The sequence below is a fragment of the Seriola lalandi genome, unplaced genomic scaffold, assembly GCF_002814215.2.
Source record: "Seriola lalandi dorsalis isolate HSWRI2012SDOR001 ecotype SW California unplaced genomic scaffold, Sedor1 jcf7180002054933, whole genome shotgun sequence".
NCBI classification, from domain to species: Eukaryota; Metazoa; Chordata; class Actinopteri; order Carangiformes; family Carangidae; genus Seriola; species Seriola lalandi.
In genome coordinates this window covers 4,553,053-4,564,067 of record NW_019525485.1, presented here as the reverse complement: position 1 = coordinate 4,564,067, position 11,015 = coordinate 4,553,053, and the positions used below count along the sequence as shown (strand labels likewise).

At 45.4% G+C, this 11,015-nt stretch overlaps 2 protein-coding genes and 1 long non-coding RNA gene across 5 annotated transcripts in view; 2 read left to right on the top strand and 1 right to left on the bottom strand.

Annotated features, from left to right (window-relative positions):
* gart (phosphoribosylglycinamide formyltransferase) overlaps positions 1–6,271 on the top strand; it is a 10,460-nt gene extending 4,189 nt beyond the window's left edge. For both annotated transcript variants that reach the window (XM_023393329.2, XM_023393328.2), the window contains 17 exons: positions 57–125; positions 239–364; positions 497–584; positions 688–773; positions 886–1,054; positions 1,216–1,447; positions 1,750–1,844; positions 2,218–2,327; positions 2,941–3,139; positions 3,317–3,568; positions 3,683–3,835; positions 4,245–4,448; positions 4,550–4,708; positions 4,900–5,030; positions 5,191–5,332; positions 5,419–5,534; positions 5,632–6,271. In XM_023393329.2, the coding sequence (XP_023249097.1) occupies positions 57–125; positions 239–364; positions 497–584; positions 688–773; positions 886–1,054; positions 1,216–1,447; positions 1,750–1,844; positions 2,218–2,327; positions 2,941–3,139; positions 3,317–3,568; positions 3,683–3,835; positions 4,245–4,448; positions 4,550–4,708; positions 4,900–5,030; positions 5,191–5,332; positions 5,419–5,534; positions 5,632–5,820 (2,520 nt within the window). In that variant the 3' untranslated portion in view covers positions 5,821–6,271. The remainder of the gene's footprint in view (positions 1–56; positions 126–238; positions 365–496; positions 585–687; positions 774–885; positions 1,055–1,215; positions 1,448–1,749; positions 1,845–2,217; positions 2,328–2,940; positions 3,140–3,316; positions 3,569–3,682; positions 3,836–4,244; positions 4,449–4,549; positions 4,709–4,899; positions 5,031–5,190; positions 5,333–5,418; positions 5,535–5,631) is intronic.
* Positions 5,901–7,914, bottom strand: hemk2 (HemK methyltransferase 2, ETF1 glutamine and histone H4 lysine). Of its 2 annotated transcripts, XM_023393351.2 has the most exons (6): positions 7,545–7,914; positions 7,342–7,428; positions 7,158–7,248; positions 6,919–7,002; positions 6,706–6,847; positions 5,901–6,626 (listed from the first exon to the last, which is right to left on the bottom strand). In XM_023393351.2, the coding sequence occupies exons 1-6, from the start codon at positions 7,679–7,681 to the stop codon at positions 6,514–6,516; spliced, it is 654 nt and encodes a 217-aa protein (XP_023249119.1). In that variant the 5' UTR covers positions 7,682–7,914; the 3' UTR covers positions 5,901–6,513. The 2 variants fall into 2 exon arrangements, with proteins under 2 accessions (XP_023249119.1, XP_023249120.1); XM_023393352.2 differs by lacking the exon at positions 7,342–7,428.
* An 828-nt stretch (positions 7,915–8,742) lies between these two features.
* Positions 8,743–10,908, top strand: LOC147817605 (uncharacterized). The gene is made up of 3 exons (XR_015436231.1): positions 8,743–9,937; positions 10,577–10,686; positions 10,771–10,908. It is a non-coding gene; the product is annotated as an uncharacterized LOC147817605 (long non-coding RNA).
* Positions 10,909–11,015: the final 107 nt, after the last annotated feature.

The following is an 11,015-nucleotide window of genomic DNA, read 5'->3' as shown; positions in this document are numbered from 1 at the left end:
TGTGTGTGTGTGTGTGTGTGTGTGTGTGTGTGTGTGTAAATGGCTGACTCTTACAGGACAGAGCGTTTGGAGCCGCGGGGGAGACGGTGGTGGTCGAGGAGCTTCTAGAGGGAGAGGAAGTGTCTGTGAGTGAAACGGTTACACTGAAACTCGCAACATGTCTGCACCAACTCACTCTTGACGTACGGATGGAGGGAAAACCGGAAGGGTGTTAATCGTTCTCCTCCTCGCCCTGTAGTGTCTGTGTTTCAGCGACGGGTCCTCTGTGTCTCCGATGCCTCCGGCGCAGGATCACAAGCGGCTGCAGGACGGTGACCAAGGGCCAAACACCGGCGGCATGGGGGCCTACTGCCCCACCCCTCAGGTACTGTGGTGACATTTAACAGAGAGCAGCATCGTGCTTTGTCACCAGGAGTCAAAAAAAAGGGGACATATTCCCCTCCTCCGCGTCTCAGCTTGGTTCTCTGTTTTGATAATGAGCTCCATGCCACTGCAGGTCAGTCAGGAGCTGCTGCAGCAGATCAGAGAGACGGTCCTTCAGAAGACGGTGGACGGGATGAGGGAGGAGGGAGCGCCTTACGTGGGCAAGTGCTCTTCATCTGTTGTTGTAACTCCCCTGCATCTGTCGTTGGTTTCAGCCGAATGAGTCATAGTCTCCATCTCATTCATTCCTCTGTGCTTTTCCAGGTGTGCTGTACGCAGGGCTGATGTTGACCAAGCAGGGGCCAAAAGTGCTCGAGTTCAACTGTCGCTTCGGAGACCCAGAGTGTCAGGTGAGTTTCGTCGCCTTTTATCTGTCACCGGATCGTCTCAATGGGAAATTAACATTATATTTTGCTCTCTACTGTCTCTCTCTCTCTCTCTCTCTCTCTCTCTCTCTCTCAGGTGCTGCTGCCCCTGCTGAAGAGCGACCTGTATGAAGTGATCTTGAACACCATGAATGGCAAACTGGCCGCTAACGCCCCCGTGTGGCACCAGAACAGCTCTGCAGTCACAGTGGTCATGGCCAGCGCCGGTTACCCCGGCTCCTACGAGAAAGGAGTAGAGATCACAGGTATGTATGACACGGCAGAGCCAAAGACCAGCCTGTGATGAGCTCAAACATGGAGAAAGAGGGGAAGAAACATCTGTGGGAAACGCACACTATCACTCTTTGATATCTTGCTGTTATCCAGAACTTGAAACCATCAGACTCACTCGCTGTTCTTGCTTCAGGTTTGTCCAAGGTTCAGGTGACGGGGCTGCAGGTTTTCCACGCTGGCACAGCCCTGAAGGAAGGAGGCGTGGTCTCCAGCGGCGGGCGGGTCCTGACGGTCACCGCGGTCAGTTCGTCCCTGGAGATGGCCTTGCAGGCGGCCAATCAGGGCGTGGCCGCCATTGGCTTCCCGGGCGCCGTGTACCGCCATGACATCGGGCACCGGGCCATCGCTCACCTGAACCAACACAGGTGTGTGTGAGTGTGCTACAAGCTAAAAAACACACAAACCAAAACACTAAAACATTCCCTTTTTTGTTTTCGTTTTTTCTTTGCTTTATTGAGTTTGTAGTTTTTTTCTAGTTCATTTCCAAACTGTACGTCGTGTGTTTATGAATAATAAACTTCACTGTGGATGTACCTGTATGTAACATCCTCTTCTAATCCACAATCAATCACAAATTCCCTTCTGATTTTAAGACTCAATGTTCTTCCACAAGACTTAATGCAGTTCCAGCTGCAGACAGACATGATACCACTTGTGTCTCTGACAGAGGTCTCACCTATAAGGAGAGCGGAGTGGACATCGCCGCCGGTAACAAGCTGGTGGAGATGATCAAGCCTCTGGCCAAGGCGACTTCTCGCGCTGGTAATTTCAATTTCATCTACAAAAATTGCATGAAAACACCTTCTTTTTGTGCATCTAAACAATGATTAGATGCTTGTAACTTTCAGTGCTGGTGTCAAACAAAAATAGCAGTGAGGGAAAACAGCGTTAGCACTACTTCCTCAGTTTTAACAGCTGTGTGACCTGTCAGACACAGACATTGTTTTCTTGTTTTAAGCAGCAGGCTGAAACCGTTTTCTCATTAGGAAACAAATAGCTGTGTTTTTTTGGGGGGCTATTGTAGTTGTAATTGCAGTGATTTTGATTAGGTCTCGTTTGTTGCAGTAATACAAACATCAGAAAAAGTGGATGAAGCAGTAACCGTGTCTGTAATTGGTTTCTTTTTTCCCATCAGGGTGTAATGCAGACCTGGGGGGCTTCGCTGGGCTTTTTGACCTGAAGGCAGCAGGGTTTGTAGACCCCATCCTGGTATCTGGGACAGACGGAGTGGGGACTAAGCTGAAGGTGGGGCTTGAATTTTTACATTTGCTTTTTTGATTGAAGAGTTGTTGTTTTTTTTTTTGTTTGTTTTTTTTTGCAAACTTAACCGTCATTTGTTGTCACTGTTCAATATGTGACTCTGTGTAATTACAAAGTCCTGGAACAAATGAGAACCTAAAAGTGCTAAATCCTCCACTCAGTCAAAAATGGCTTTGGTAATTTCCAGATGGGCGAAGAAATAACTGTTTTCAGAATTGGATCCACATTTGGCTCAGAAGTAAACGAGCAGCAGGAGAGCTTGTCTGTAGACAGATTCAAAGGCTTAGACTCTGGCTTCTTAAAACCCCTGAACAGAAATACAAATTCATTTAAAGTGTGAAAGATCCAGGATTATTTCAAGGACACTCGGGAGCAGATTCAGCTCATTGCTAGTGAGTGTGGAGAGTTTAAAATCTTGCACTTTTAATTCGTCAAGGTGCCAAAACTTGTATATTTCAAATCTCCAGCAAAATATCTGTTTGTTTGTAATTGTTACAAGTCTTTTCACGTGCAGCTTTAATATTCGGCAGTTTACTTTGTCTTATTTGATTTTGGCTCTGAAGCTTTTTTCCTTTTGATTTAAAAATGCAAAAATCAGATCGCTCAGGCGTGCGGGCAGCACGGCGGCCTGGGTCAGGACCTGGTGGCCATGTGTGTGAACGATGTGCTCGCTCAGGGCGCCGAGCCTCTCTTCTTCCTTGACTACTTCTCCTGCAGCAGCCTGGACGTGGATGTGGCAGCCTCCGTGGTCGGCGGCATCGCGAAGGCCTGCGAGACGGCGGGCTGTGCGCTGCTGGGTGAGAGGACAGATGTGGTGCTGGTTATGATAAGAGTTCCAAATCCAAAATATATTTCCAATAACTTAGATCAAAAGCTGTGGATTCAGTGTCTTAAATTTTGTGCTGTATCTCGACTTCCCTCCTTCGTGACTTACTGTATTTCAAGCCCCCGTCTGTGTCTTTGTCCGTGTCCAGGAGGCGAGACGGCAGAGATGCCGGGCGTCTACGCTCCGGGTGAGTACGACCTGGCCGGGTTCTGCGTCGGAGCAGCGGAGCGCGGAGCCCTGCTGCCCAGGCTGAGGGACATCGCCGAGGGGGACCTGCTGATCGGAGTGGCCTCCTCTGGAGTGCACAGCAACGGTTTCAGCCTGGTCCGCAAAGTCCTGGAGAAGGCCCGCCTCAGCTACACCTCCCCAGCTCCCTTTGGCAAACGGGGACATACTGTCGGTGAGTCACAGAGGGTGTATGAGGTTTTGCAAGTCTTTGTTAAAATATTTTTTAAATATTATAGCCCAACTTTAACACTTAATTCTCACCATTTGCCTGAAATTCTGCCTGCAGGGGAGGTTTTGCTCACACCAACAAAGATTTACAGTCGCCTGCTGCTGCCAATCCTACGCAGCGGTGCTGTCAAAGCCTACGCTCACATCACAGGGGGTGGACTTTTGGAGAACATCCCTCGGGTGCTGCCCCAGGAACTGGCAGTCGATTTGGGTGAGATGAAAGCACAAGTACACTTGATCTTCGTACGCAACATAAGCGTATAAGAATGTTGACGTCAACAAACTGGAAAGGTGGTTTGCCTCTGGATGAAGCTGCATTTGCATTTTAGAAGCTTATTTTATCTATGGTTTCCTAGTGTGCGGTGAAAAATAGGAATCAAGACAATTTCCTGTATAAGCATATTTATAGCTGTATGACCTTTGTGCGCACTAGTCAGTACAAATGTTGTCAAACATAAACAACCTTCTTATTATATTCACACATTTCCCTTCCACTTATTTTGAATGTAGTCTAGTCGTCCTGGGAGTCTTTCCCTGTCCAGAAAATGTAGAGGTCACTCGTTATTAAAGGCCACCGCTCTGTCATTAATATTTACGCTCGGTTTCTACGCATTACTCAGATGCATCTCGATGGAGCGTCCCTCCGGTGTTTTCCTGGCTCCACAAAGAGGGGGGTCTGAGCGAGGAGGAGATGGCCCGCACGTTCAACTGTGGCCTGGGGGCAGTGCTGGTGGTCGCCCCCCCGGATGCTCAGAGGGTCCTGCGCCAGCTTCAAGCCCACGAAGAGGCCTGGATTGTGGGTTCACTGGCCCACAAGCAGCCGGGTGAGACACTGAAACACTCCTACAGCATACTTTCAGATGCTGCATTAGAGAGTTAGAGATCTTAGAATTATAGTAAAATATTTATTGTTTTTTTTATGCAGGGGCAGAACCAGTGGTGGTCCGTAACCTGAAACACAGCCTGCTGAATGCAGGAACAGCCTCCGGCGGAGAGTTGGGGATTGAGCAAAACAATGGTTGCCATGGCGACATCAGCACACCATGCAAGAAGACAAAAGTAGCTGTTCTCATCTCTGGCACAGGTGTGTTTTTGATAAACTTGAGATGAGAAAATAGAGTTTCTTACAAGTCCCAGACTACCTTTTTTAAAGGAATAATTCAGCATTTTGTGACATGTACAGCGAGTCGGTGTATATCAAACATTTCCTTTAAAAGTGGATCACAAGACTCCCTACGTTTTCCTCATGTGTCTAACAATTTCCTCGTGTCCCAGGCACCAACCTTCAGGCCCTGATAGAGCAGGTCAAGCGTCCGTCCAGCGCTGCAGAGATTGCGGTGGTCATCTCCAACAGGCCTGGAGTTCAGGGCCTGAAGAGAGCATCACTGGCTGGAATCCAGACTCGGGTAATAATAATAATTCACACGATAACGCCACTACTAAAAAATAAAAACGAAGTTACAGTAGTCCAGCCATTTTTTCAGCATTTAATTGAAGGAAATAAACATTGGGATCCTTAAGGATAAGGCTGACTCACGAAACACTACATTCTGTTAACCCAACTAGGTGGTGGACCACAAACTGTACGGGAGCCGAGCCGAGTTCGACGGCACCATCGATCGCGTGCTTGAAGAGTTTGGGGTGGAGCTGGTGTGTCTGGCTGGATTCATGAGGATCCTCACGGGAACTTTTGTCAAGAAATGGAACGGTATGAAAATGCTGTTCAGACAACTGTTTTACTTACATTTTCACTGAGTCAGAACATCGGTCGGTCACTGTTTGTTTCTATTACAGGAAAGCTACTGAACATCCATCCATCCCTGCTGCCTTCGTTCAAGGGTGTGAATGCCCAGAAGCAGGCCCTGCAGGCCGGCGTGAGGGTCGCTGGCTGCACGGTCCACTTTGTAGCAGTAAGTATGACATACTGCGGAAATACCGGATGTCAAACTAAGAGGCAAATACCTGAGTTGCTTAAACTGAACACTGTTTTGTTCACTTGTGTTTTAGGAAGAGGTGGACGCAGGAGCCATCATCGCGCAGGAGGCGGTCCCCGTGCTGAGCGGCGACACAGAGGAGAGTCTGTCGGACAGAATCAGAGAGGCCGAGCACCGAGCCTTCCCCGCCGCTCTGGAGCTGGTGGCCGGCGGGGCCGTCGGGCTCGGAGAGGACGGACACATCACGTGGAAGTCAACATAAATCCCACTCGACTGTGCTCAGTTTACTTCTGTTACATAAAACTGGTTTTATAACACAAAAGAGACACTAACAAGGCAGACTGATGAATAGAAAACAAGTTTACTGTTTTTAAATACATCAGCTAAGGTTACACTAACTTTTTACTATTCTACTACACTAAGTGTCTTTTCAGATTGTTAGGTCCAGTTGAGTTTTTTCTTTTCCTTCATGCGATGCTGAAAATAGATGAAATAGTAGCATATCAACCTCTAGTGTAAAGAAGCATCATACTTGAAATAAAAATTACATTCCAATTGTACCCTTAGAAAAAGGATAGAATATTGTCTGCACTGGAATTAACTTCTAAATTAGAAAAAAAAAAATGCACGGTGGTCGGACTTGTCTGGATGGAGTATGTTGTTTGTATCATTAATTCTCATTAGTAAAAATGTCCAGGTGAATGTGAGGAGAATTTTGTGGTATTTCTGCTTCAGTATTACAGAGAGGGGTCAGCATGTGTACATTGGAGGCGCCTCGCACACAGTCCAAAAATGTATTATGCGTGCAGCTTTTCTCAACTGTGAACATTTGTCCAGGTAGAATCCAAGCCTCTGGATCCCAAGAGGTGAGTCGAGTCGCCTCAAAATATGTCCAGTCACTTCTTTGTCAGTTCAAGCTGCCGGTAATCCTTTCACATGATTTATTGGTGGCAGTTCATGTTTGGCTCCTGTGGAAACGCAGGACAGACAGTCTCTCATTTCCAGCTCTTGTAGACAAACATGACTCTCCCTTTAAGCCATGTTTTCCCAGTAAATTGATGATTTCATCTAGTGAGAAAGAGAAAATGGTTGAGTTTATTGTTGGTTCTTGCACTTGAAAATGATTTTAAAAGACATCAAAACCTACCTGGGTCATTCTCAGCAACGGTAATGAGGTAGAACAAGCCTTTAGGGGACAGCAACTGCGGTACCAAGGGCAGAAATCTGTCCGTCACCTCTCGTCCTCGCTTCCCACCAGCCCAGGCAGCCTCGATACCTCTGCTGCCAACCTGAAAGGAAAGCGCTCATTATTAAAATGCTCCACACCTTTTAGATAACTTCCTGAACCTAGCTGAACCACCTCTTCCGATGGTGTCACTACGTAGGGAGGGTTGAACAGGAGGACATCTACTTTTCCACTCAGTCGAGAAAGAAGACACTCCACCTAAAGGACGGAAAGAGAAATATCATTTAAATATGCATTTTTCTGCAAGTTTCACTTAAAATCCTTGCACATGAAGCATGTGGATGCACATGAAGCATGTGGATGCACATGAAGCATGTGGATGCACATGAAGCATGTGGATGCACAAGTCTCACCAGGTCTGTGATGACAGGCTGCAGTGAAACATTGTTACAGGAAGCTGTCTTTTCTGTGCACTGTGCTGCTGCAGGATTCACATCAGTGCAGCTGCAAGAGAAACAAGATTAGAATATGTTGATTGCATTTTCTCCCATACTTTTACAAGTAAATCCATTTTTATTAGATGGACATGATGCTGACATGTATAAAGCTGAAGGTCCAACCACTGATGCCAGGAATGCAGACACCACTCCAGAGCCACTGCCAACCTCCAAACACACACAAGGGCTAGAAACAGCAATGAGAAACACCAATATTTTAAGACTCAGGTCAGCTAAAGGGAATGTGTGATAGTTTGGGTTGGGCGGGGCGGGGTGGGGGGCAGCAGTTGAGCTAAATCTGACCTCATCAGCTGCAGCCGCTGTGCATCAATCTCCAGAGCGTCTATCAAAAGGAAAGAGTCCTCCGCAGGCTCGTAAACATCCCGGAAGCGTCCTCGTCCAGCGTGAGAGTAAACAGGAGTGGAATAACCGGTACACATGTTTGCTTCTCGGCTGGAGCTTCGCTAACAACCTGCACGTGCTCGCTTCACCGTTCACTACGTAAGCGTTATTAGTGGAGACTTTTACACGTTGTTGTATAAAGTTTGAGTCAGTTGTACTCCCAAAATACCGCTAATTTTCCTTATAAAAGACGAAAACCAACGCTGTGCGGGTTAGCTACCGTAGCTAGCTGTTTCGCGATCCACATCCTTGTATACAATCCACGTCATGGTGACGTAAGTTAACCCCTTCTTTGCCGTTTTACGTCAGTTAACTTCTTGTTTTTCTTTGTTATATATATATATATAAAACTAGATTATTATATATACATTTAAAACAACAATTCAGTGACTGTATTTCAACGCCGATTACATTTATTAAAAGGTAAAAATAAAGTTACTGAAATAAAGCTTAAACAAAACATGAACGTCTAAAAGACCCAAAATTTGAACCCAAATAATAGTAAGCATAGTAATGATAATGATAATAGTAGTATCTGAGGATCACCAAAATAAGGCCTAACTGTGTGTGAGAGATAATGGTACAACTGTAGCATTACAACTAGTAAAGAATGTGTACCAATGTTGCTGATTCTATAGACTTAAACAAGTAAACAAGTATTGATAGTAAATGCACTATTCATTATGCATTATGATTACAAAACTTATAGGGTGTCTAATTTTAACTTTAAATAACCCAATAGTATACTATGACATTTACAAATTTACGAATACTATAATTGTACTTCAAGGTGTGAGTCTTTGTCTAAGGATTCTGAATTTGTTGATTCAGTAACTCTGGAATTATGACTGACCGACAAGTGTTGTTGAGAAAGATGCTTTCTTTCCCTCTAACCAAGTGGCTTAAGGCGCTAGAGGGCTACCCTGGAGAATTAAATGTTGCAAGTTCAAATTTTGTTTGATCTTACTACTTTTCAGGACCAATGAGTGAAAAGGTTTGTTTAAGACATTTTCATTGTGACTGGCTTGGTGGCTCAATGGGTTAGGTATCTGAAAAGAAAAGATCCACATAGACGGCGTCCTGACGTCAGAGGTCGGCCTTGTCCATCATTCCCCAGGTAGAGATGACGCGTGGGTTTTGAATGTTTTCAACATGCTTGTTAGAATTGAGCAATGTTATTATTGAAGTGACTCCGTGTAATCAGCTGTTTTACTGTGGTGTGACTGTACCCGTGTCTGTATTTATTTATGTGTGGACTCCTACATGTATTTCACAGCTGTAATGAAATTGTCGCCAAAAGAAAGGCGTGATAGAAAGTTGATTGAACTCCCCAAAGTGATCTAGAATTGTAAGACTGCAAGGGAAGCTCAGCTTCCCCTAAAATGTCAACAAAATAAGTGGTCAAATATGTTCTGTTGTGTGAACATTTCATTGACTAAATATGCGCTAGAACACGTCCATCTTTTGTTCAGAATCAGCTACTTATCACAGGTAACCGCCACGACTTCTTCTCATTCATCCCCGCAGCGCCACAGAGCTTTACACAGTGTAGACGCCGAGCGTCTCCTGACTTCAATGGGGAAGCAGAGAGTGGGTTGTTCCACTGCAGCCAAACTAGACGGTCATTGGATAAATGCTGGGCTTTGTCCCGCCCATCGGACGCTCAGCGTCTCTGGGGGTCTATGGGGGCAGTGGGCTGGCCCGGACGCTCGGCTTCTGCATGATGATTGGATGATCTGTCTGAGGCTGAGTCCCTTTTTGATTGACAGCGAAATGAGCGAATCAGCGATCTTGAAGTATAAGCCTCCACCGGAGCATTTGTCAAGTCTTTCATTCCGTTGTTCGGAGTTGATCTGGAGACGTTACTGATCCTCAGCGACTTTGTCTTTGTTAAAAACGACTAGCGTTTTGTTTGGCGTCACTCTGCGAATTTACATATAAATAAACGGACACGTTTTATGATATAGGCCGAAAATGAGCTGCGTCAGTCTTGAGCTACTAGGCCAGAGACAATGAAATTATCTTTTCAAAGTTTTTCAGTCTATCCTCTCATTGTTGGCCATATGATTCATATGATTGGCTGAGATTTCAACATACAATCTGTGCAACTGCTGTTTTGGGCAGCAGCCAAACACCCCTCTGTTCTCTACCCCGCTTAGTACAATCCGGGATCGCCCTTGTATAAATCCAATTGGATTCATCCAATTGGATTCATCCACTTCCTGTTTGACAGTCTGACCTTTCACCTCGGCTCGGAGGCAGCACGGACGGGACCACATGCTACAAACATTCCGGTAACTTCAGTTCAATATCTCTAAACAACTATCAAAATAACTAACATCAAATGCCTCTGTGTTGCTCTTCCATTAACTTCCAAGTCATGTCAAAGAAAATCACAACTCTCAAATTCTAAATAACCAAATTACTCACACTTAGCTAACTTAGCAAGGCCAGTTCACCACACATGCTCTGATAAGACTATGCAGAAAACACTGTGTATCTTTGCTTGTGCATGAGTCCACTTTACATGTGTGGGAACATTAACTCCTATTTCATGTGGCAGCTCTTCAATCTTTCTCACTCGGAACAGAACATCAGTCATGTCGCTTCACTCTTATCTGTATATTTCACCCATGCAGCTCAAATTAAAAAAATTATACAGCCAAAGGCAATAAAAATAACACTTCTTTCTAAAAAATTACCAATGACAAAATATCAGATTACAATTACAATCGGAATGTACAGGACTTACACTTTGACTCAAACGGGGACAGGACAAAATTCACACCACTCATTTCATTTTATTCTAAACTTTTATACATTCTCATTCATCTTCAGAGGAAAAGTCTCTCTACAAGCTTTCGTATGTCTTAAATTCAAGCCGTCGCCGCTTTGTCTGCTTTTTTCTTCTCTGTATTTTCACAACATGGAAGGAAGTGTGCTGCATATGGACTCTGCTCGCTCTCTTCTCTGCATGCTGACCACTTGGAACTTCAACATCAAATCACAAACGCTACCAGATCACATCACAGCCGGCTCAAATGTCAGGCAGAGTACCCGCCCTCCCACATCTCAGCCCACAGAGTCTGTCTGTCACTACATGTGCCTGTGTCTTCTTTGAATGCAGATGTCCTGCCACCAGGAGACCAGGACCAGGACCGGCACCGGCCGGCACACCGCTCCAACTCCGGCTCTTCACTCCTTGCGCTCACATGTCCATCACACCGGAAGCTGGCGGCCACCCATCACAAAAGGTAATGGCGCTCTCATTATATCGGGATCACAAAACAAACATGCTTTATTCAATTTTTTATATTATTCATTGCAATTAATCGGCAAAACTCTTGCTATTTAGCAAAAATATCATTTGGC

What these genes read in the sequence shown, in the direction of transcription:
- hemk2 (XM_023393351.2), bottom strand. Translation starts at nt 7,681, where the DNA reads ATGTGTACCGGTTATTCCACTCCTGTTTACTCTCACGCTGGACGAGGA. An exon ending in GGACCTTCAGCTTTATACAT is followed by an intron (nt 7,249 to 7,341) that starts GTCAGCATCATG and finishes TTTCTCTTGCAG; the next exon opens with CTGCACTGATGTGAATCCTG. An exon ending in TAGTGACACCATCGGAAGAG is followed by an intron (nt 6,848 to 6,918) that starts GTGGTTCAGCTA and finishes CTTTCCTTTCAG; the next exon opens with GTTGGCAGCAGAGGTATCGA.